Source organism: Uloborus diversus, chromosome 10, assembly GCF_026930045.1.
Source record: "Uloborus diversus isolate 005 chromosome 10, Udiv.v.3.1, whole genome shotgun sequence".
Lineage (NCBI taxonomy): Eukaryota > Metazoa > Arthropoda > Arachnida > Araneae > Uloboridae > Uloborus > Uloborus diversus.
In genome coordinates this window covers 62,795,461-62,818,374 of record NC_072740.1, presented here as the reverse complement: position 1 = coordinate 62,818,374, position 22,914 = coordinate 62,795,461, and the positions used below count along the sequence as shown (strand labels likewise).

General features: G+C 32.6%; 1 protein-coding gene across 1 annotated transcript in view; it reads left to right on the top strand.

Moving 5' to 3' along the window:
- The window catches only part of LOC129231281 (acid sphingomyelinase-like phosphodiesterase 3b), a 33,829-nt gene extending 11,346 nt beyond the window's left edge, over nt 1-22,483 (top strand). Inside the window, exons 3-7 of the mRNA XM_054865567.1 lie at nt 314-567; nt 6,203-6,366; nt 8,461-8,653; nt 19,667-19,857; nt 21,863-22,483. Coding sequence (XP_054721542.1) covers nt 314-567; nt 6,203-6,366; nt 8,461-8,653; nt 19,667-19,857; nt 21,863-22,279 — 1,219 coding nt within the window. The 3' untranslated portion in view covers nt 22,280-22,483. The remainder of the gene's footprint in view (nt 1-313; nt 568-6,202; nt 6,367-8,460; nt 8,654-19,666; nt 19,858-21,862) is intronic.
- Nucleotides 22,484-22,914: the final 431 nt, after the last annotated feature.

The following is a 22,914-nucleotide window of genomic DNA, read 5'->3' as shown; positions in this document are numbered from 1 at the left end:
GTTACACTTCTTGTTACTCTCTCCCTCCTCCTTGTCACAATTTCACAGTCCGAAGGTGACATCAAAGTGTGATATCATTTTAATTTCATGTTTTTCTGAAGTAAGATTGAGTTGTGATCAGATTAAAAAATAGGTTTTCATACTGGTGTAATGTATCAGGTTTGATTTTGGGAGCAGGATTTTTGAAAAGGTCACGTTTCAACATGATCTTTTATGATTTTCGTTAATTTTTTGCTTTTAATTGAAATTAATATCAACAGGCCTTATCATTTTGTATTAATAATTTAAATTTTGTTTTGTGATCTACTTTTAGTGATAATCTTCCTCACACAAGTGGGGAAAACCCAGAATGGAATCTGATCTTTGAAGCAATAAAAAACGTAACAGAGTTACTGAAAGTCAGTTTTCCTGGTATCCCTGTGTTTCCATCAATTGGCAACCATGATACTTTTCCTCCAAATATGTTGATACCTAATAGTACAACAGATACTGTTTATAAAAATTTCTTGGAAAAAGGCGGATGGGAAGACTTTTTGGATGAAAATGCAAAATCAACTTTTATAAAAGGTAAGATGACAAATTCTTTTTTTTTTATTATTGAAGAATTTTTGTGCAGCTTTAAAAACATGATATATTGCAATGAGTAAATATTCAATGTTCAGGGATTTGTAAAATTAACACCAAATATTGAAACATTATATAAAGCCTATTAGCTTGAAGACAAACTTACACTACATGAAAACCATTCTTCATAACTAATATAGATGTTGTATATTAGTATTTTCAATGTGAGCTTTTGTAGTTCTTAAGCCCAATTGAGAGGTTAGGAGGGCAGGATGGTGCAGAATATGGCATTGAAATCTTTAGAGATATTTTCAGGGGCATTTTTTTCTTTTTTGGAGAAATCTCATTCTTGGATATTTTTTCGGTATTGGGGGGGGGGGGGGGAGATAGACACCTCTGTGGTAAACTTCATGTTCAGAGTAGATTTTTTTAATTTAAAAAAAAGAGGTGAAAAGATCTATTTCGGCTGATTCTAAAAAGTGAAAAGTAGAATACTTCAAGAGAAATTCAGACAAAATAATTAAAGGAGTTACCTTTCCCTGCTTATTATTTCTTAATTTGTTACCTTATTACCTTAAATTTTTTTTGTGCTTATTGGCTTTTTGTGTTTACTGCTTTCACTGATCAAGTTTCATCGTCAAATTGCATGTTCACAAAAGGTATATTTTACTCTTGATTGCGGTAGCAGAAACAGTGGTGCTGTGATGTGCATGTCAAATTCTTGAGAAAGTCTGCAGACTTTCTTAGTTGGGGCAAAATAAAAAACTGAAATTGTTGAGGAAAAATCATCTTAAATTTCAGCAAATAAAGATTTGTATTGTTTTCTGAGTTCAAGGATATAATCCATAGGCAGCTTGTACTTGTGGTTTTTAAGTTTAGTAACTAATTTTTATGCATTTTGAGATTAATCTAATGCAGAGGTTCCCAACCGGTGGTTCGCGAACCCCCAGGGGTTCGCGAGGTGCAGGAAGGGGGTTCGCGAAAATTTCGGTGCAATGGCGGATTTTTCCTAGTTTGGTAAAAAGTTATAAAATATTCAATTTGCACACATAGTTACTAAAAATTTTTTTTTAATTTGAAAGCACGCCAGACTCTTTTATTAAGCTCAAAAAAAAAAAAAAAAAAAAATCTTTCAGCGGTTTTATAATCTTGGTTAAAAAGAAATTTTCTCATTTTTTTTCGATAGACAACAAAAAGAGATATCCTTCCTTCTTTATTGCGAGGCGCCATGCAGAAACGTTGTATTAAGCTGTGGCGGGGATCACGATGACCTTAAAAAGGCGCCATCGCGTGGAGTCAATCAAACAATATACATAATATACATATGTCGAAAAAAATAAAGAATTCTCAAACAATGCATCATAGGGGTATTATTTCTAATCTGGTTGAAATATAACTCGGGAATTTCCGTCGAATTCAGTCATCGAATAGCAGACATGACAGCAAAAGGCTCCAAACTTAAAATTTATTACTGGATTTTACCCATCTGTTCGTTTTCAAAAATATATAACATCAGCATGCTCATAGTTCTGGGGAAATAGTTGTTAACAGACGTATTTAGAGATACTTTAGAGATGCTTGAAAACAAGTGATTTTGTTTGCAATTGGTTTTGCTACGTGAACTTGCTACTCTGTTTGTGAAGTTATAATCGTGTTGGTAATTTTTATGATTTAATAACTTTCTGCTGTTATGGATCGATGGTTGAAAACTGGTAGTTTGGTTGAGCGACAAATGGACAAGCAGTCAATCGATCAACCCTCAACATCAGCAGTAACTTTCGAATCAACACAGGATATTGAAACAGATAGCTGTAATGAACTGCCGCCTTCCCCGACTAAACAGAAAAGTGAACTAGGGGAGAAAAAAGGAAAAAAGCGAAAATATGACAGTGACTATTTACAAATGGGCTTTTATTTTACTGGAGAAGAGTCTGAACCTAGACCGCTTTGTCTTCTTTGCAACGAAGTTCTAGCGAACAGCAGTTTGAAACCGTCACTTCTGAGAAGACACCTCGAAACAAAGCATCTGACACACAAGGACAAACCTATCGAATATTTTAAAAGAAAATTGGAATATAATAAAAAGTGTAGCGTCTCTACGTTCCTGTTAGAATCCAACGAAGATAGTAAAATGGCCCTTGAAGCTTCATATCGAGTCAGTTATAGAATTGCAAGATCTGGACAGCCACATACAATTGCAGAAAATTTAATTGGACCGTGTGCTAAAGATATTGTTAAGTGTATGCTGGGAGAAAAGTCAGCAAAAAAAAATTGACCTGGTTCCGCTATCAAACAACACAGTATCACGCAGAATTACTGATTTGTCAAGTAATGTGGAGAAAGAACTTGTGAATAGAATAAAAGAGAATAATTTTGCGATCCAGCTTGATGAGTCGACTGATGTAGCAAACGCTGCAATATTACTTGTCTATGTTAGGTATATTTTTAACGATACAATTAAAGAAGATGTACTATTTGCAAAACCTTTGAAAACCAACACAACTGGAGAAGCAATTTTCGAACTGGTCAACAGTTACTTTGAAGAAAATGGAATAGATTGGTCTTTGTGTGTGGGTGTGTGCACGGATGGTGCAAAATCAATGACAGGAAAATTTGTTGGCTTTGTGGTGCGAGTAAAGAAGATCAACGAGAAAATTGAATGGACTCATTGCTACACTCATAGACAAGCATTAGCATGTAAGCGTATTCCCGCAGAATTATCCGCTACTTTGAATGATGCGGTAAAAATTGTAAATTTCATAAAATCACGTGCCACAAACTGCCGTCTATTTCACGCGCTTTGTGAGGAATTGAGAAGCCTTCATGTTACTTTACTTCTTCACACAGAAGTTAGATGGCTTTCCCGTGGCAAAATTTTGACACGCTTATTTGAATTGAAGTCAGAAGTCCAAGCATTTTTTGTTGATCATCCATTTCACTTGTCCACTTGCATATTCGATCCTCTTTGGATGCAAAGGCTTGCATATTTAGCTGACATCTTTTCAAAATTAAATGAATTAAATCTATCCTTGCAAGGTGCAGTTGTTAATATTTTCGTTGTATATGATAAAATTGAAGCTATGGTAAAAAAATTGAATTTCTGAATCCAATGCCTGGAAATGGGTGAGTTTTCTTGTTTCACTTCTCTTAGTAGTTTTTTATCAGAAAACTCAATGAAACTTGATGAAAGCGTTAAAAGAAATGTATGCGAACATCTGCAACATCTCGAACTAACTTTTGACGAGTATTTTCCTAATAGGCGTAACGTCCCTCTCTCAAACAACTGGATACGCAATCCTTTTGAAGGAAATCCATGCTTAGAGAACACCCTGACATTACCTGAAAAGGAAATGCTCATCGAGTTATCCTGTGATAATTCATTGAAAACTACCTTTAAAGAGCTCTCGTTAATTGACTTCTGGCTCAGTGTAAGAAATGACTATACTGTTTTGTCCAAAAAAGCAATTCGAATTTTATTACCATTTTGTATACAACATATCTGTGCGAGAAAGGATTTTCCTCCTATACTTATCTCAAAGATAAATACCGAAGCAGATTGAATGCAGAGCCTGATTTAAGACTCAAACTGTCAGACATTGAACCAAAATTTCAGTTTCTTTGTTCCGTCAAACAGCCACAAATATCGCATTAAGGATTTTTTCCCCAATTTAAAGTATGCTTAAAAAAAATAGTTGGTTTATAAAACTTCTTGTTTATAATTTTTCTTGTAGATGTAGTTTTAACTTTTTATTAATGTTTGCACTTAATGATATTTTACAATTATATTTTTGTTTATTGCAATCAAATGCTGCAAAAAATGGAAAGCAAACATGCTGTTTTTTTATTGTTTCTTACATGTTACTAATTTCAACATCAGGGGGTTCGCGAACTTTTTTGCCTGTTCCAAGGGGTTCGCAAAGAGAAAAAGGTTGGGAACCGCTGATCTAATGTCTTCATCTTGCAGACTATTTTTGGGGTATTTACCTATGTCGCAGACTACTGAAAAAAATTCTGCTTTCAGGCTTTTAATGTTCAATTATCAAGGAATTTCTAGCTGGACACCATTACTTAATTATTAACTTATAGGTCTAAAATTTCATCAATTTAAAGTATCATAAAGGATTTTTAAGATAGAGTGAATCATATTGAAAAAAAGGCAAACAGTTATGTTTAACAATGAAGCTGATATAGTTATTTAGTAACATTACATTTACAGATATTTTTTAATTGCACCATTTAATAAATGCAATATAAGTTACAATAAATCAAGTCAATTTAAGTAACTTTTCCTTTTGCGTCATATTTTTTGCATATTTGTTGCACTATATTATTTGTCTATTTGTATGCACTGTTTCAAAGGGTCAAAATGATGCTTTTTTTCATGTCGTGTTAAGTAGTGGGAACATATTTAAACCTAGAGAAATTCTGGAATGCTTAAAATTGCCCTTATTTTTCATATAATTCTTTGAATTGGTCCTAAATTTTTAGGGCTTAGTAATGCTGTTTCTGCATACTGCTGTGCTAAATTAGATAAAAGTTGCATCCATATTTTTTTAAATCGAAATTGAGTTATTGTCACAAGGTGTTCCTTAATAACATATTTTACCTACATACAATGTTTTATGGTCATTTGTAAATGGGAAGTATTGAAAAAAAAGAAAAAAAAATCTAAAAGTAGAATTTGAATCAAATATATGAAGACGTAGAACTTGAAAAAGCAGTTTTGAGTTTGGCTGCAGATACAATTTTTATGCTAAGCATGGCATTATAAGGGTAAATTATTTTTCATTCCCAAAACCTACGAGATCATGCATGATATTTAACATCCATGGGATTGCAGGGCTGTTACAGTTTCAGCCAGTGGTGGTTTTAACCATGGATAAAACCGGTTAAAACCTTCTTGGATAAAATCAGTTTTGTCCATTAGACGTGGATATAGGGGGAATAATAAAATTTAAAATCAAAATAAATGAGTACATAATTAAAAGAAATATTAAACATCAATCCTATAATCAGTTACTATTCATTATTTAAGTCAACAGTTCACTTTACACCCCATGCCAATAATAAATGACTATTGCTAACAGTTAGTCAGATTATAATGTTTCAAACAGTGTAAATAGCACAATACATACTTGTTTCAAAGTTTTATGCGCACAAAATGAATTTTAAATTTAATCAAAGTAAATTACTTATTTTTTAATATAACAAGTTTTGTGAAGAATAGCTGTTAGTTTATTTTGTAGGCTGTTTAGTATTTCTAATAAAAAGGTGTTCCTTTATCTTCATTGTGAATAATTTTTAATGTTAAAAAAAGTTGCATTTAATCAATAAATCAGTTTTAGAAATTATTTCAGTTATGATAAATACACATCCTATTTCCTTTGATCATGCATTAAAATGTGCAATATTATGCATACAAACTGTATGTATACACATATTAGTGTGCTTTAATACACTACAGTTTTGGCCAGCTCTGTGGTGGTTAAATCCAGTTTTGGTCGGTTTTAACTGTTTTTTTCCATTGGCATGGATAAACGGGTTTCATCTGGGCCAAAACTACAACCTTGTTGGATTGAAAGCTTAATCATATAAAATTTCTAAACTCAGTTGTGATAAATGATTTTCTCTTTCATAGGTGGATATTACAGCCAGATAATAAGACCTGCACTTAGAATCATTAGCTTAAATACTATCTTATGGTATGAGCCAAATACTTTTACTGAAGGTTTGATTGATCCAGTTGATCAGTTTCAATGGTTTGAAGATGTTCTTAAGAATAGTTCAACATCTCATGAAAAGGTACTTACTTTTGCAAGCATGTCTCTAATTGTAAAATATTGCTCACTTCGACTCGGAAATTGCTTATTATGATTTCAAGTATAAGAAAAAGAGAGAGAAAAGCATTTTAGATTGTAATTGTTATTTGTTAACAAAATTTGACTTTTTATATCTATATTCAGTTTTCAGGGACAAATGAGGCAGTGAGAAGCAAAGGGATGGAAGTGGACTATTTTAAGTTTCGAGTAAAACACGTTTAAAGATCAGATCCTAGGTTGGCTTTCATTGAAATTTGTTTCTAAATCATGCTATACAGCAGCAACTACCAGGGCTTCTTGTACCATCTCTTGCCCCAAGACAGAGGAGAGGTTCACCTACCATGTGTACTGGTTATCTAGAATTTTTAATTTTGCCACTTGCATCCCTTTGCTTTTCACTACCTCAAATGACCTTTATTCAGAAACCACTGTGTCTGGTTCAAAATTATTTAGCTGATTAGCCAAATAACCATCAAAAAGAGAATTTTATTACTTGTAATTTGTCAATCTGAATAGTTAAACTAACCCACTTTGAAAGTTTATTAACAAATGCTTATTTTGTGCATTTTTGTAAAAATATATAGGTTGATTCTCAAAACATGCCATTTTCCATAACGTATTTGACAATTTTCTGTTATGGAAATACCAGTCATATGTGGACGTTAGTGTTATGTTATCCCCCCTATTTGTTAATAAAAACAAATTATTAAAAAATATTTTGTAAACATGGGCTGACATTTAGTTAACATTAAGTTTTGTGCACACATTACATTTCATATCCTCCAGGATCCTATTCTGTGATTGAACGAAAAATATGCTTTGGTTGAATTGACCTTTTCCAATTTGAACAAAAGATACAAAAATAGCCTTTCCAACTCGAAAATGGGATCTTGGATTACTTTCCTATTTAAAACTATGGTGCTAATGTTCTGTAATGGACTTCTCATATCCTCTGTGAACAATAAACCAAATGGCATCTGAAAAGTAGAAATGCATATTTTTGAGAAATCAATGAACGTCATTGGCTGTTCCCTTTAAGGGTGGCCACAGAAGCAATGGTTCTCATGTTGTTTTTTAAAAACACTTTTTAAAAAGACAAAACACTTTCTGGGGCACATATATCCTGGCCCTTTGTTTTTAAACAAAAGCTTTCATGGTACATACTCTACCAGCTGTAAAGAAAAGATTTATTCACATAAATATCTGAGTTTATAAAATCTTACTTGCTGAAATACACTTTTTATTTCCTATTACACTATATTTTTATGGTCTCAAGTACTGAAGCTTCTGAAGTTTCAGTCTGTTCAAAGTCTGCTGTAAAGTTCTTCCTTAATTAGGAATTTGATATGGATTTTGTAGCAAAAAACAGTAAATTACAACAAAATCATTCTTTAAACACTTTGAAGGCTTCATGACAATTAATCACTTAGCTAGTTAAAAGCTACATTACTTGCACTTAAGGCTCAAAGCACCCACGAGGATGTGCCATATTGTCTTGTAGTTAAAATTTCTGTCCTTCCGCTCAGACAGTCTGGACGAGATTCCCAGCATGAGAATAGCCTAACACTCTTCCTGTGCTCAGAGTTGCTTACTCTCCTGATTTTGACTGGTGATAATCATTTTTTCAGCTGAATCTCTTGCTCTCTCTCACTTAAGAGTTCATTTTTTCCAATTTTTGTATGATTTTTTTTTATTATTATTCTTAATAAATTTCTTGGTTTTTAATGAAGATCTCAAACTTGCCAACTCTCCCATTTTTCACCCCTTTCCTTCAGTTTTACGTTTAAGTATCAATTTCTCTGTTTTTAAATTTTTTGAAATTTTTTTATTAGGATTCATTGATAACAATGTCAAAAGAAAATCCCTGAGGTCCCCTCCCCCTTGCTGGGTTTTCTTTGCTATTCATTGCTGCAAACTATGTATTGCTGTAGTAAATATCAATGAAATGTCACACATTAATGTTTCCACAAATAATCTATAAATTTGTTATTAGTTATATTTTGCATATTTTGTGGAAAGTAAAAATTAGTTTCTTATATGTATTCATGTTTAAGTATTAAATATATGCATTTTGCAGGTTTATATCATTGGACATGTACCTCCCGGTTATTATAACCGGGTAAGGTATCCAGAACAAAGCAAACCTACCTATCATCCTCAGTATTTGGCAACCTATTTACAATTACTTAAAAGATATGCAGACATAATTATTGGACAGTTATTTGGACATTTACATATAGATATGTTCCAGCTTTTTCAATGTGACTCTGGTAAGTAAATGTATTTTGCTCAATAATTTTATTTCCTTATGTATAAAGTTAAAATGTTCTATTTTTGAATCAATCATCTCATGTAAGTGTTATAATTTAAGAGAAGGTATTGTGTTGATTTCTTATAAACTCTGAACTGTTTTATGGCTAGAAATGATGCTTGTTTAGTGCAGTGGTGCTCAACTTTCTTTTAATCATGTGCCGCACCTCATACTAAGAAGAACCTCAAAGGTCAGCAGAACATATATAAAATTTAAATCTTTTGAAATAGTGTGAGAAAGAATTGCTGTTACAGTCGACGCTCGATATAACGACCATCTCCGTCCCAGAGAAAAAGGTCTTTATAACGAGTGGTCGTTATAAGAGGTATAAATTTAAAAAATGTACACCGTCATCATGCATGCCCAAGTAAATGCCCAAATTTTTTTTATCATAGGAATTTTTAGAAAAGTCGTGTGCAAAATATTATGACAGAATATTAAACAAATTTTAAAGTAGAAAATATAGGGAGGAAAATGTTACACACTTTCAAATCTGCTACTACTACTACAACAATTTCTGAAGATAAAACCAGAAACAGAGGTCTGCCTTTTTAGCAGACGAGATGTTTGCAAAACATTATTTTCTGTTTCAGATATAGGTGATAAATTGTGTTTCTCTTGCTTTCCAAAGAAACATTTAAAAGTCCCTCGAGAACCCCAAATAACCACTAAATTCAAACACCAAACTACCAATACATCTGTCAACTCCCTTTTCTTAGGAATCTGGAAATTTCTCGATTTTTCCTCCCATTATTTTTTCTGTGCTAGCTGTGGTGAATGGTAATCTCCCCCCCCCACCCCTCTCATTGAAAACTTCAGGCAGATGTCCGTAAACAATAATGTCATTCCAAGCTACAAATTTGTTTTATTGGAAAGAACACAAGAAATAGCGTCCGCTGATTCGGTCGCTGTATTGGATTAGACGATACAGAACGGTCGTTATAACGAAAGCAAATTAACATAGAGTTTATAGGAACAAAGTTGGGACTTTAACCACTGGTCGTTATAATGGGACGGTCTTTATAATGTGTGGTCGTTATAATGAGCGTCGACTGTATTACTGTATTCTTATCATTCAAGTGTTTTGTATTTTTCTGCATACTTCATTGTTATTCTTTTGTCAGAAGCTTTGGGAATTCTATAATGCTTTTTTGATCAAAAATGAGATCAAAATAAGTGAGATATCTTGTTATGTTGCATTAATGCTATAAAGATTACTGCCCCCCCCCCCCCCCAATTTTGTCTTTACGTTATGTTTTACGAAATAACTATGATAAGTTAATTTTCAACAGTCACTGACTAAAACAAGTTGAAAGCCTTCTTGAACCCCAAGTGAGATGTAGAAAATAAAATTTTTAGCTTTAATCCTCTCTGTCTACATGATTCAACCTTTATGAAATGTTGAAAAAAAAAATGACATGAATCTCCCAAATATTGACGGTGAATGCAAATGAAAGCTGCTGTTATTGCTGCATGAATTCTCAAAATTAGAATCAATGTTATGTACCAGTCAACTTTGTTGGGAAATAAGTTGAGATCCTCTTTTAATTTAATTTTACCTTGTAAATGTTATCACGTTAAGAGTTTAAGTGAAAATCTTACAATGTTATTTTTAAAGTTATTTAACATCACTGCAACTATTTTCATGCAATTTGTGTCTGGGGGTATATAGAAACAAATATTCTTGACCTGAATAACGAAAAACAGATGACAAAAACGTTGCATATAACAATTTTGATAAATCATTTATACAGGGTGTCTATAAAAGAACTCCGGGGTTTTAAGACAAAATATTTTAATAAAGTAAAAAACGTACATACATGTTTTATACATGATTAGAAAGCTTACATTTTCAAGATTTTTTAACAACTTAGTAAAGTTCAATGTGAGCTCCGTTAGTGGCACGGCACACGTCGAAACGGTATTCTACCTCTTCCCATGTCCTGGCGAGCATGTCTGGGGGAACGGACGCCACGCAATTCACTATTCGTTCCCTGAGATGGCGAACATTTCGAATCTTCTCCGCATACACAAGATTCTTGATATGCCCCCAGAAGAAAAAGTCCAATGGAGTCATATCAGGGCTCCTTGGTGGCCATGGAATAGGTCCTTCCCTTCCAATCCACCTGTTTCCCAAACGAGTGTCCAGTGACACACGCAAACTGAAGTGTGGCGGCGCCCCATCTTGTTGGAAGTAAACTAAACCTTTCTCCGCCTCAATGTCATCCAACTGAGGATAAACATACTCCTCTAACATGTCACAATAGACATCACGATTGATATTCCTTTCGGCAAAAATGAAGGGACCTATGACTCTGTCATGCATAAGAGCACACCAAACATTCACTTTGGGCGTGTCACATTCGTACTCAATAAACTCATGGGGCGGCTCTGAACCCCAAATTCTGCAATTATGCCTGTTTACAGTTCCGTTCACATGAAAAGTAGCTTCATCACTAAAAACCACACTTTTTAAAAAATCATTATCTTCATCAATTTTATCCAGCATGGAAACAGAAAAGTCGAATCTCTTAACCTTGTCTGCCGGTTTCATATGGTGTAAAAGTTGAATCTTGTAGGCAGTTAAACGAAGTCTTTTATGAATGACCTTATGGACTGTTGATCTTGGTAACCCCAACTCCAGACTGCGTCTTGTTACCGATTTATTAGGGCTTCGAGTGCATGAAGCTCGGATTCTGTCCACATTCTCTTGAGACACACGCGGCCTACCCGGCGACTTTTGCTTCAAAACACTTCCTGTTTCCTTGAACGCACTTAACCACTGACGAATTGTTTTGTCTGTAGGCGGGTCAACACCATAGCTACGTCGAAAGTTTCTTTGTACAGTAACAACAGAATTAGTTTCTATGAGCCAAATAACACATTGAGCCTTTTGTTGAGGCGTCGCCATAGCGGGGCAGTCCAGACGACACTGACTGCCTGCCGCAGCCGCTACGTCATTTCAAGGTCAACGCTCCGCAGCGCTGCCAACTGTTGAGAGAAACATTCCCAATTGGTATGAGTAAAACTCTTTGAGCTGCTTGTTTCAAAGGAATTGATCAAATTTCGCTATCTTTTATAGTTTAAAAAATATTAATTTTTTTAACCCCGGAATTCTTTTATAGACACCCTGTATAATGTTGTTGACGGAACTGTTAGTTAATAAACTATCGTCAGCAGTCAAAGAAAAGCATGTGTACATATGCTTAAAAAAGGGAATTTGATTTTTCTTTACTGTGAACAACACATTTTACATCATTGGCTAGCATTTAAAAATATTTGAAAACTTAATATTTAGTTGTGCTGATTCATGTGTGAGTATAATTGAAGTGGAAATATATGCATGTGCTAATGTTTTTGTAGTGTTTTGTGATAAAATTAGATAGAAACTTTTCAAACAGAAATGCAAAAAAAAAAAAAAAAAAAATCATGAAACAAAGATGATGCAAGTATTTTTAGAACTTAATATACACAGCTGTGAGAGTAAAGAGGACAAATAAAACACCATATCTAGCTACTGCTGCATATGCAGAGACCTGTGGTTAGATAGTTACAGTTCACGTTTGATTTCTAAGCTGACAACATGGTCTATCTCCTTGATTTGCTGTAATCATTGTTCTAGCTCATCTGTCTCCAAACTATGGCTCACTATAGTGGACAAGCTTTTAACTAGTTATAATCATGGGAGGAGTGGGACAGTGCTGCAGTTATTCCAAGATAAATGTGAAAAAGCCTGTCAAGCTCATCCAGTAAATGTAGAAGCGAGAGTCTAAAGCTGCTACACCTACTGAACAAGCAGGAAATAATTTTTAATGTTTTATTTCGTCACACTGCAGTGTTGTCCCATTTCCTCTGACCCCTACGATTCTTCCCTACGGGAAAAATATATTGGAGAAGAGTCCTAAGTCAATAAGGGATTAGTAAGGTTTTGCAAAATGTTTCTAACAGTTAATGACCAGGGTTCACCAATATATATTAGTCGATAAATATCATGATATATATCACGATATATATTCAATATTTATTTTGAAAATATGATATTTTGGATATTTTTTCCACCATGGTATTTTCAATATAAAAAGTATATTAATCATAGTAATATTGTTCATTTATTATTAAAAATAACCAAAAAGTTATCTATATTTTTATGATGTATAAATACATCATTAATATAACAAAGTAATATAATATTCCATTTTTACTTGTATTTTATGTTCATAAAATTATTAGTAATGTAACAATTTTAATTCATATTAAAACTGCCTAAGTAAATACAGTCGGACCTCCATATATCGAAGTAGCAAATTGCCGGAAAAAATTCGATATATAGAAATTTCGATATATAGAAACGATCTTATTTTATCCTAAAAATCTCCTAAAACATTAAAATTAAAGCTAATTTTCGTGTATGAAACCTAATTTCTAATTTATACGAGCATCGGATTAATTGAAAATTAATTAAAAAATAACAGAAATTACATTTTTGCGCCTTCATACATCTTCATTCTTTGTCAATTCAACTTGATCCGCAAGATTAAGGGATTCTCGTTTTGACAAATCGAGAGAAAAGTACAAAATTAATCTACTTAACTTGAATTATTTTTACTGCAGCTAAAACAACTAGGAACAATAATCAACAGACAAAAGGGATGACTTGAAACTGATTTTACAATGTTACTGGTTACAACTAAGATATTTGAAATAAACTTGAGGGAATTTAAGAATTCTGGAACGAAACAACGACCTACCTACACTCCCCTCAACCCCAGATTGCTTTTGAGTTTCGTAGCAACCTTTAGTGAACATAATTTTCTTCCCTAACCTTTATTTTTCATGAGACAAACAGTCTAAAGAGGAAAAAAAAGCTACGAATGTCTCGAAAAAAAATTCGATATATAGAAATTTTTTCGATATATAGAAACAATTTTTCTGTGTAATGAACATAGAAATTTGCTGGGATTTCGATATATAGAAAATTTCGATATGTGGAAGTTCGATATATGGAGGCTCGACTGTATTAAACTTTGCTCAGAAAACAAGAATGTCTTATGGCTGTGGTTCGAGTAATACATATTATTTATTTCTGATTCATATCACTGTAAACAGAAAAAAAAAGAGTAAAACAGCTAATGCTAAATTAACTCCATTAAAATTGATAGAAATGTAAAATGAAATATTAGATATAAATAATGAAAGAAACATTAATTTTTAGTCAACATATTGCAATTGTAATATAAGAAAATAAAGAGTGATTTGAGGATGCATTTACTATTTTGAAGGCTTTAGTTTGTTCTAATTAAAAGCATCAGATGTATATCAAAACATCTGATATATATCAAAATATCGGATATTTTCAAAAATATCATGATATTTTTGAATCCTGTTAATGACTGATATTTTTTCACAATAACTAATGATGATTAGTTAAAGAAAAATAATGTCATGAATCTGGTGGCTACTGAAATGAACCTATTTGGAATACATTTTTATGTAATTTTGATTATTTAATCTTTTAGCCCAGTCATTATCGGTTGTTAAGTGGGATGCTAGTAGAGAAAATTGATTTACTTCCCGTGTTCAGTTTTCTAACATCTGGTGGAAAACTTAAGATTTGAATTAAAATTGAAAACTTATTTTTAAGTTCTATGAATGCTGTAACAGCACTTAATTAAAAATGTACCTTTTGCACATTTCGTTAGTTCTATCACCCAAATATGCCCCTGATTCTGAATTGTAATTTGTATGATTAGCTAGCTCTATCTATGGTGGGGGAGGGGGGGGGGGGTTAATGAGTATTGGACCGCAAGTCATGAGAAATTTTCAGATATGACCCTTTGACCAAAAAGTTTGGAGTCCCTTGGTTTAGCTTTTTAAATAATCTAAATTTCTACTGTATATTATAAGTAAATTTTCTGTTCATCAAATTTTCTTATGAAGATGATGGCTTCATAAACCTTGGCTTGGTATTAAGGGGGCACATTCACATGCTACTTGACTTTATTAAGCAAATAGGGCATGTTTCAATTTTCTTTCCTTGAAAGCGTTCATTTTCATGAAAGAATCATTTTCAAACTTACAGTACATTTAGAAACATATCAGATTTAAATAAATTAAAATAAATAATGGAAATGTGTCGACTGCCGGGTCGAAGTTACAAAGTATTTATGAAACAAATATCATCAATGAATGCATAGGGTCAGGTGGGGTGGAATGGGTATAAAACGCTTATTTTTGAAATGATTGTCAAATTATTTAAAACTGATATCTAACAATTAAAAAACCATAAATGAGTTTTTACATTTCAACAATATACTTCACACATACATAGTTATAATTACTGAAATAATTTTATTGTTTAGTGAAAAAGCTATTAATTCATTGTCAGTTTTTATACCCATTTCCACCCCATGGGGTGGGGTTAAATGCGTAATATTATTTTAAATTAAATTTTATAGCGAAAACATGAATTTATTATTTTTTCACAAAAAGATATTAATATAAGGGTAAATATCTGTTGAACAATATAGTCTGTAATTTCATTGCAATTAAAGGGATAATGTCCAGGATTATTAAGGATTGGCTGACTTAGTTTTTTGATGATCTGTTCTTCTCAATCTTCATTTTCGCATTATTAGAGAAGGTGCAAAAATTTCCCGTCAAAGATTTCTTAAGAATTTTTACAACACAAGTATTCAAAGTATATCACAAGTATTCAAAGATTCTAGAATTTGAGAAATAAAATACTTTTTAAATTTCTCAGCAATGTATTCAACTAGCACCCAGTCTCCTGTAGATATTGTACTTGTACATAAGCTTAGTGGAATGAAAGTTTGATCCGACTGGTTTTCAATTTATTTAGTCAGCTCTGGGTTTGTCTAGTGGTTGCAGGCAGTGGTGCACACAAGGGAGGGGTCCAGGGGGTCCGTACCCCTCCCATAGCTCTTGCTTTTTCCCCCCGATTCATTTCAATTCTCTGTATTTGGTACGTGGAATAATTTCAAACAAAAGCAACAATAATTTCAGTTCTAATAAATTAAAAAAAAAAAATCCTCATGTAAAAACATCTTTTAAAATATTGTGCACTTTCCCAACAACGAATTGCCTTTTAGAAGCGAAATGGTGATTATAAATAACCATGTGTTGATTATAAACTGTAATAACCATGTTTTTAGTTTTGTAGTTTCAGATTGAAAGAGGATTATATGAACTTGAATCCATTTTTTAATTATGAGAAATGTAAACGCGTAAATTATTTTGCTCTCTGGTTACTTAAGTGTATTTCATTAAATAATGCTAATTACTTATTCAAGAGTTTATTTTTTACTGTTTTTCGTTCTCGGAAACCGATAAAATCAGTATGTTTGACAGCGTAATGGGGTATGATATAGGATCCCACTTTCGACCTTAGACCCTCTGCAAAATTCCTGTGTGCGCCTCTGCTTGCAGGGCATGACTCATATTAAGCGGTAGGCATATAATAATCTCATTATCAATAGCATGCTTTACGGTTTCATATATCAGAACCTTGTGAAAAGTTTGAACCATTCTTCAAAGATTGTGTCTTCCATCCAACCAGATTTAGTGCAACCATAAGCAACTCCATAACATAAGGATTTCAGAACATAAAACTTTTGATAAAATGAACAACTTACTTCAGAGAAAAACTTTTAATGAGAAAAAATGTTAATTTGACAGCCTATGTCATTAAGCCTAATATTATACCCATTCCACCCCACTTAAAAAAATTTAATATATTTCTTAAAATGTATGGACTTTTTCTTTTCTGACTTCTTCAGTTGACAAAGGAGACTTCTTTAACTGAAAATAACAGCAATAGAATACTATCTAAATTCAAACAAAATTCTGAAAACAAAGTTCAAAGATATGAGTTAGTTTTGATTTTTACAATGTAACTTTCAAGAAGGCTGGCACTAAACTGACTGTTTCGGTTCAGTTTTTTCTCGATCCAAAATAAAGTCAAAGTATTGTAAATACCATGGGTGTTTTATTTTTTTAAAAATTGGGGATTTTTTTTTTCTGTAACTCAAAGATTAATAAACTACACAATCCACCCCACCTGACTCTATTAATTACAATTGAGAAACAAAATCCTTTTTTTTCTTATTAACTGGAAAGTTACAAGGCAGGCGAAACATTTTTACAAATTTATTAAAAAAGTCACAATTTTGTGTAAAAGAAAAATTTCCCCTTTCAAGCAAGAAAAAATGGAGCAGTTATTTCTAAAACATTGAAACTGTTATCAATAATTTGAGAAAAATATTTAAATGTCTCCTTAAATACTGAACAGTTGAAAAAATAAGAAGTCTGTTTATTTTTTCCAGTTTCTTCAAAATACCCTGAATAAAAGATAACTGAAATGTCTCTCATAAGATCATTGGTTAAAGTTCATAGAAAACAATCATAAAGAGCTCTAGAGTTCAGTTAAAGATGAATACACATATCTGGGAGAATCGTTTATTTCATAAAATCAGTCAACTGACATTTTTTTCAAAAATGACATTATTGTAGAGTATGAATGGCCAAATTCAGGCACACTGCCTGATGCAAAAAAAGTCAAATATCAAGCCTTTGGGAGGGCTTTTACAGGTTTTATTTTGTCTTCTCTTTTATTGAAATCTTTGTTTCTTGCACAAACCCGTCAAGTGAAATCACACGGCAGCTTTTTGCCACAAATTTCGTGTTCATTTTGTTTTGTTTTTAAACTATGAAACTTCTGAGAGAGGAATTCAAAAGAAAAATAGGATTCCTTTTAAAGTATCCACTTGCAAAGAGTTTTATTTCAAGGATACCAAGGAAAAGTGGTTGCTAAGCAGTTGATTGATGGTTTAACCTCCTCAACATTCATATTCAAAAAATATTCTACAGTTCCAGAGCTCCCAACAGTGATCACATATCCATCTGGAGAGATAGAGATCAATGCCGGGGAAAAAAAAACAATGACCTAAAGAAGTTAGCGAAATATACTACAGGGTATGAATATCTTTTTGATGAAATCCTCCGGTGGCCTACGACCCAAGCTGCCTGAAACATCGATCTAGTGTATGAAAATGAGTAGAATAAAAACTCAAACATTAGGCTTGACCAATATGCATAAATGATATGTTTTATGTTGTCTCGTTGGTCTTCGATTATTTCTTCATAATACATTTCTCATTTAACTGATATTTCAACTTTTTCTTTGAAGTTTAATAAATTTATACATAAAGATAATATGCTTTTTTTTAACTTACAACCTACAACAGCTTTTCAAAATTAATATTGGAGCCAAAAACTTTTTTTAAGAAAAAAGTTTTATTCTATTGCAGAAACCCATCAAATTCAAAAACTAAAAGCATTTTTGCAAAAAAAAAAAAAAAAAGGAGAAACCTCAAGCATTATTTGTTTTTGCTACACAGTAAGAAACACCTTTAATTTTTTTTTACGCCAAAACCTTTACTTATTTTAAAATTAGAAAGTTTTTTAGTTTTCTGGAAACTAAAAAAATTGCACTTGACAGGTTTGAAATGAAAGATTCAATTGTTTTCAACATACCTTTGAAGAGCCATGTTTTCAACAATGTTTCATATTTAAATGAGGAAATATAGAGCCTTGTTTATTTAGAGGAGGAGATGAGATTTTTTTTAGTATTGTATTTCCAATTCATTGCCATGTGAACATGAGGTTACTAATAATGAAATATGCATGTAATGGACATTTTCCCATGTATAGTTAGAACATGTCACCCGAGATTTTTTTTCTTTCATTGAGGTCACATATTCTTCTATGGAATTGTTCTTTCAAATCCTTTATTCCTGGTACAGTCGACTCCCGCTACAACGTGATTCGACTTACGCGAAAGGACTATAATGCCAATTTTTCACGAGTAACGAATTTTAGAGCTAATACGAACTCCTCTTTGACAACACGAATGTTTTTGAAAGGAAGTATCGCTTCGTAATTGGCAACTAAATATTGATTTCGTGAATGTTATTACATTCCTTTAGCATCACTGACAGTGCACTAAACTAGTTTACGTATTACGTTGTTAGTGCATAACCACTCAGAATCTTTCAATTATATTTTTTTCATTCTAATTATTAAAGCTTATGAAATATATTGACACCTTAGTGCGCTGTTTCATTCAAAGTTTGAAAATGAAAGGAAAAAGAAAGTTTCTGCCAAAAAACAAAAGGTAAGGATTTTCGATATGATTGGACAACTACAAAATGTCAACGGTAGCACGACAATAAATATGAGTGAATCTTCCATAGTACAATTAAAAAGTCAAAAAAAAAAAAAAAAAAGATATCCTTAATAGTTCAGAACTTAGTTTCAGTATTGAAGTTTGCAGAGTAGTGTCTAAGAAAAGTTAATATGAATTATGAAAATGGAAGCTGCTCTTACACTGTGGATTGAAGAGATCAGGAAGAGAGGTTATAGAAGAGAGAAGGTGAAGCAATCGTATTTAAAAATTGTTTTTGAAAAGAAGAACGATCTGCTCATGGAGCATAAATCATCACTATCTTTATTTTCCATACTCATAAATATTATTACTGTGTCTATTGTACAGTACTATGACTTAAAATATTTTATGTTGAATATAATGGCTTATTTTATTGTTTAAAAAACAGTAGAAGTCTTTATGTAAGAAAATGTAATGTATAGTTGAGGAACACTTTAAAGCAGTTTAAGGGCTGTTTAGCAGTGTCTAGAAGCATTTGTTATGTTTCTAAAAAAAAAAAAATTGTATACGTACATTTTTCCACAGCACAAAATTTCGAATTACGCGAGGAGTCTTGGAACGCGTCCCTCAGGTAAGTCGGGACTAGACTATATTCTACTTTTAGTGAGAGTACTATTCTCTATTTCATTCATTTTCATAGGCCAGTATGACCTTTGATAAATTTGTTATTCAAATTTGGATTTTTTTTTGCATAAACTGTTTTCCTTATGCTTTAAATTTCCCTTAAAGGTGTCTTTTTGAGTTCATCGCTTTTGGCATCATCTGTTACTCCATGGTATCATGACAGTGGTGATAATTCTAGTGTTCCTGTAAATCCTTCTGTTCGCCTTATGTATTATTCTCACCAAGATGGACAGCTGAAGGATTATGACCAATTCTTTTTGAATCTGACAAAACTCAATAGCATTAACAAGACAGAGGTAAATGAAATCATTTTTGTATTGATGAATAGTTATGTGGTTTATTTTGCTGAAAATTATTGTAAAAGTGGGTTTTACTGTTTTTGAGTGTTTAAATTTACCCCTGTTATGGTTCATTTGAGCAATTTTGGGGGCTATTTTTCAATTTTGATAATATTCCCTTTCTAGGTATGGAAACTGACAACATTTACTAATGTATTTTTTTTTTGGTAAAATAACCTTATATATGTCTCTACTTGACTCTATGTCTTTTTTAAAAGTAGATTGAAATGTTCTTAGGTCCTGAGTAAAGTTTAAAGCAAATAGTGTTTTTGAAATGGTGTTGTGTTTTTACTTTGGTTCAGTTCATTTGAATGCTAATTTGTGGTAATTCAAAAATAAATTTTATTTGTTTTGTACTTTACATTTCCTTTCTGTATGGTTTTAAACAACCCTTACAGTTAACCTTACTGTTTACCCTTACAGTTAACCCCTTACAGTTTACAGTTAACCCTTAGAGTTTACTTATTTAACCCTTTATAATTTGTCTTTCTATCTCAATGAGTTTTCATTTTAATATTTTAAAGTTTCTTATTATACATTTGTTACTTTGGGGCACTCAGCTTTAGCTGCTGTTGTAATTATGCTGTATTATCTTAATGACGAATTTTGACATCTATGTAACTATAAAAGTTCTAATCATTTTTATTTCTAATGGCAAGGCAGGTTACACTAATAGAACAAAAACATTAAAACATGTAGAACAGTGAATTAGTTAACAAAAATTGACCAAAATCATTGCCTTAGGCATTCTCTGGCTCTCCAATACAAGGTTGTCTCGGAGTCGGTGGAGCTGCAAAGAGCCCTGTAACGACGCAGATGAGCTCTATTAAATGGTTCTCCAAAAATTAATAATGAACAAAGAGGGGAGTCAAAAATATCAATTCTATGGAGATGTTCACTCAGACAGTCATGGCCTGTCACCAATGGGACCAGTGATAGTGCCTCTTGTCAAGGGCAATCGGGTATGTTAGCAAGATTTTCGCCTGTCCAGGTCTTAGATTGAAACCAATCTTGCAGTTGGACCTCAAATTTAAACTTCAAAACTTGTTTCCAGAAGACCTTTTTTAGGTGAAAAGACAGCCCAGCAACATTTGTTTGCTGTAGAAGTGCACCTTTACGTGCGAGAAGGTCTGCCTGATTGTTTTCCTAAATGCCAGGAATCCATTGTAACTTGATCCGATTGATATGGCGCATCAACTCTCAGCCCTGCAGGACCTCAACAGATATAGGAGCCCTGGCAGAACCAATGGCCTGTATGGCTGCCTGCAAGTCAGAGTATAGCAACCTTTTCAAATTCGTGTAGGAAGTCCAGGAGTTGCTCCAATGCAATACGGATGGCCTCTACCTCTTCATCAAAGACCGTTCTCTTTTTTCCCGCAGAAGGAGAAAAGAGAAGAGTTTGGAAAAGACGCCAGAACCTGCAGCCACATAGCTTACAGAACAGGACCCATCCATATTCATATATAGCCAATTATCTTCAGGATATTCAGTATGAATTAGCTCCAAGGCAAAACACCTGAGGACATCCGAGCCATATCCTTCTTGTATATTTTGTTTACAAGATTCAGATTAAACTCATCTTCGTAGATCTCTGAGGGGTTTATGGGTTTCGTAATCATCTGTGAATTTTCATGTGACTCACCCCCTTGCAAAATATCCAAAACTTTTTGAATAAATTCGCATTTTGTTTTAAGATTTCTAGCATGGATTTGATAGTTAACCCAGTAAGGATCTCCAATCCAAATTAGTTTTTCATAAAGTAAAATACTTTTCTTCAAAAATTGTTTTAATAGACCTATTTTTTGTTAACAACAGCATGGAATCAATTGGAGTGGATTTAACACCTCCTGTAATAAGCCTCATAGCCTGATTTTGTATAATTTCCAATTGCTGAAATTAGTGACTTGCAACCAGCAAGTGCTAAGCATGAATAACATTATTTTATTATTTTTATTTATTTTAGGAAAGCACTTCTGTCTATGAACTGCTGTACAAGTTCACTGATTTCTACAAAGTTCCTGATTTATCAACTAATTCATTAGTAAATGTTTATGAAAAACTGAAAGAAAATCCAGATTTGTATGAAGCTTTTTATAAATTTTCCACTGCAGGAAAAGAGACTTATCCTTGTGATTCCCATTGTAAAACTGCTCAAATGTGTTCCATTGCTTGTAGTAGTCATGATGAGTACTATTATTGCATGACTAATGTTAATGCATCTGTGTATGTTTGTAATAATGCAGCATCTTCACCAACAAATTATTATATTATCTTATATGTTGGTATAGCATTAGTTTTTACTCTTGTTATTTTCCTTGGATTTTATTTTTGGTATGGAAGAAATCGCCATGTCAGGTATGAACAATTTTCAAGTTTTTAACTAGTATTTTAATATACAGTAATGTATACTTACTGTATGAGTTCACAATGCTCTATGATTTAAAGTTTTGATTTTTTAATTGTTGCTGGAAATACTCCGTAAGCTGAAAGTGTATGGTCATGTCTGATGCAAATGATGATGCATTGATCTGAAACAACTAAAATTTTAAAAATCTGTGATATATTGAATAAAATGTTTTGCTGATTACTGTGTAGCTGTTTTAAGTCATAGATTCCATATTTCTTTCCTCCTTTCATAGTTGATAATGGTGTAATGAAGACTTACAATTTCAAAATATCAATAGCTATAGTCAAATAGCAGGTAATTTTCAAGCTTTCTGTTCAAAACTAACTTTTATGAGAGCACGGGATGAACTTATCCCAGAAAATTGAAACATGATTCTTGTGTAAAGTGAGGGTGCTAAATCCAATGTTGAGGGTCTAATTCTTTGCAACTTTCCTATTTTGAGAAATATAGCATATAATGGTATATTTCAGTGGCAGATATGATCCGTAAAATTTTCATGCCCCTTAAAATATTAGAGCTTAGATGACTACTTTATGCATAGACACCAAATTTAATATAGATACTAGCTGCATGCACGGCATTGCACGGGCTACTTAAAAAATGAAAGA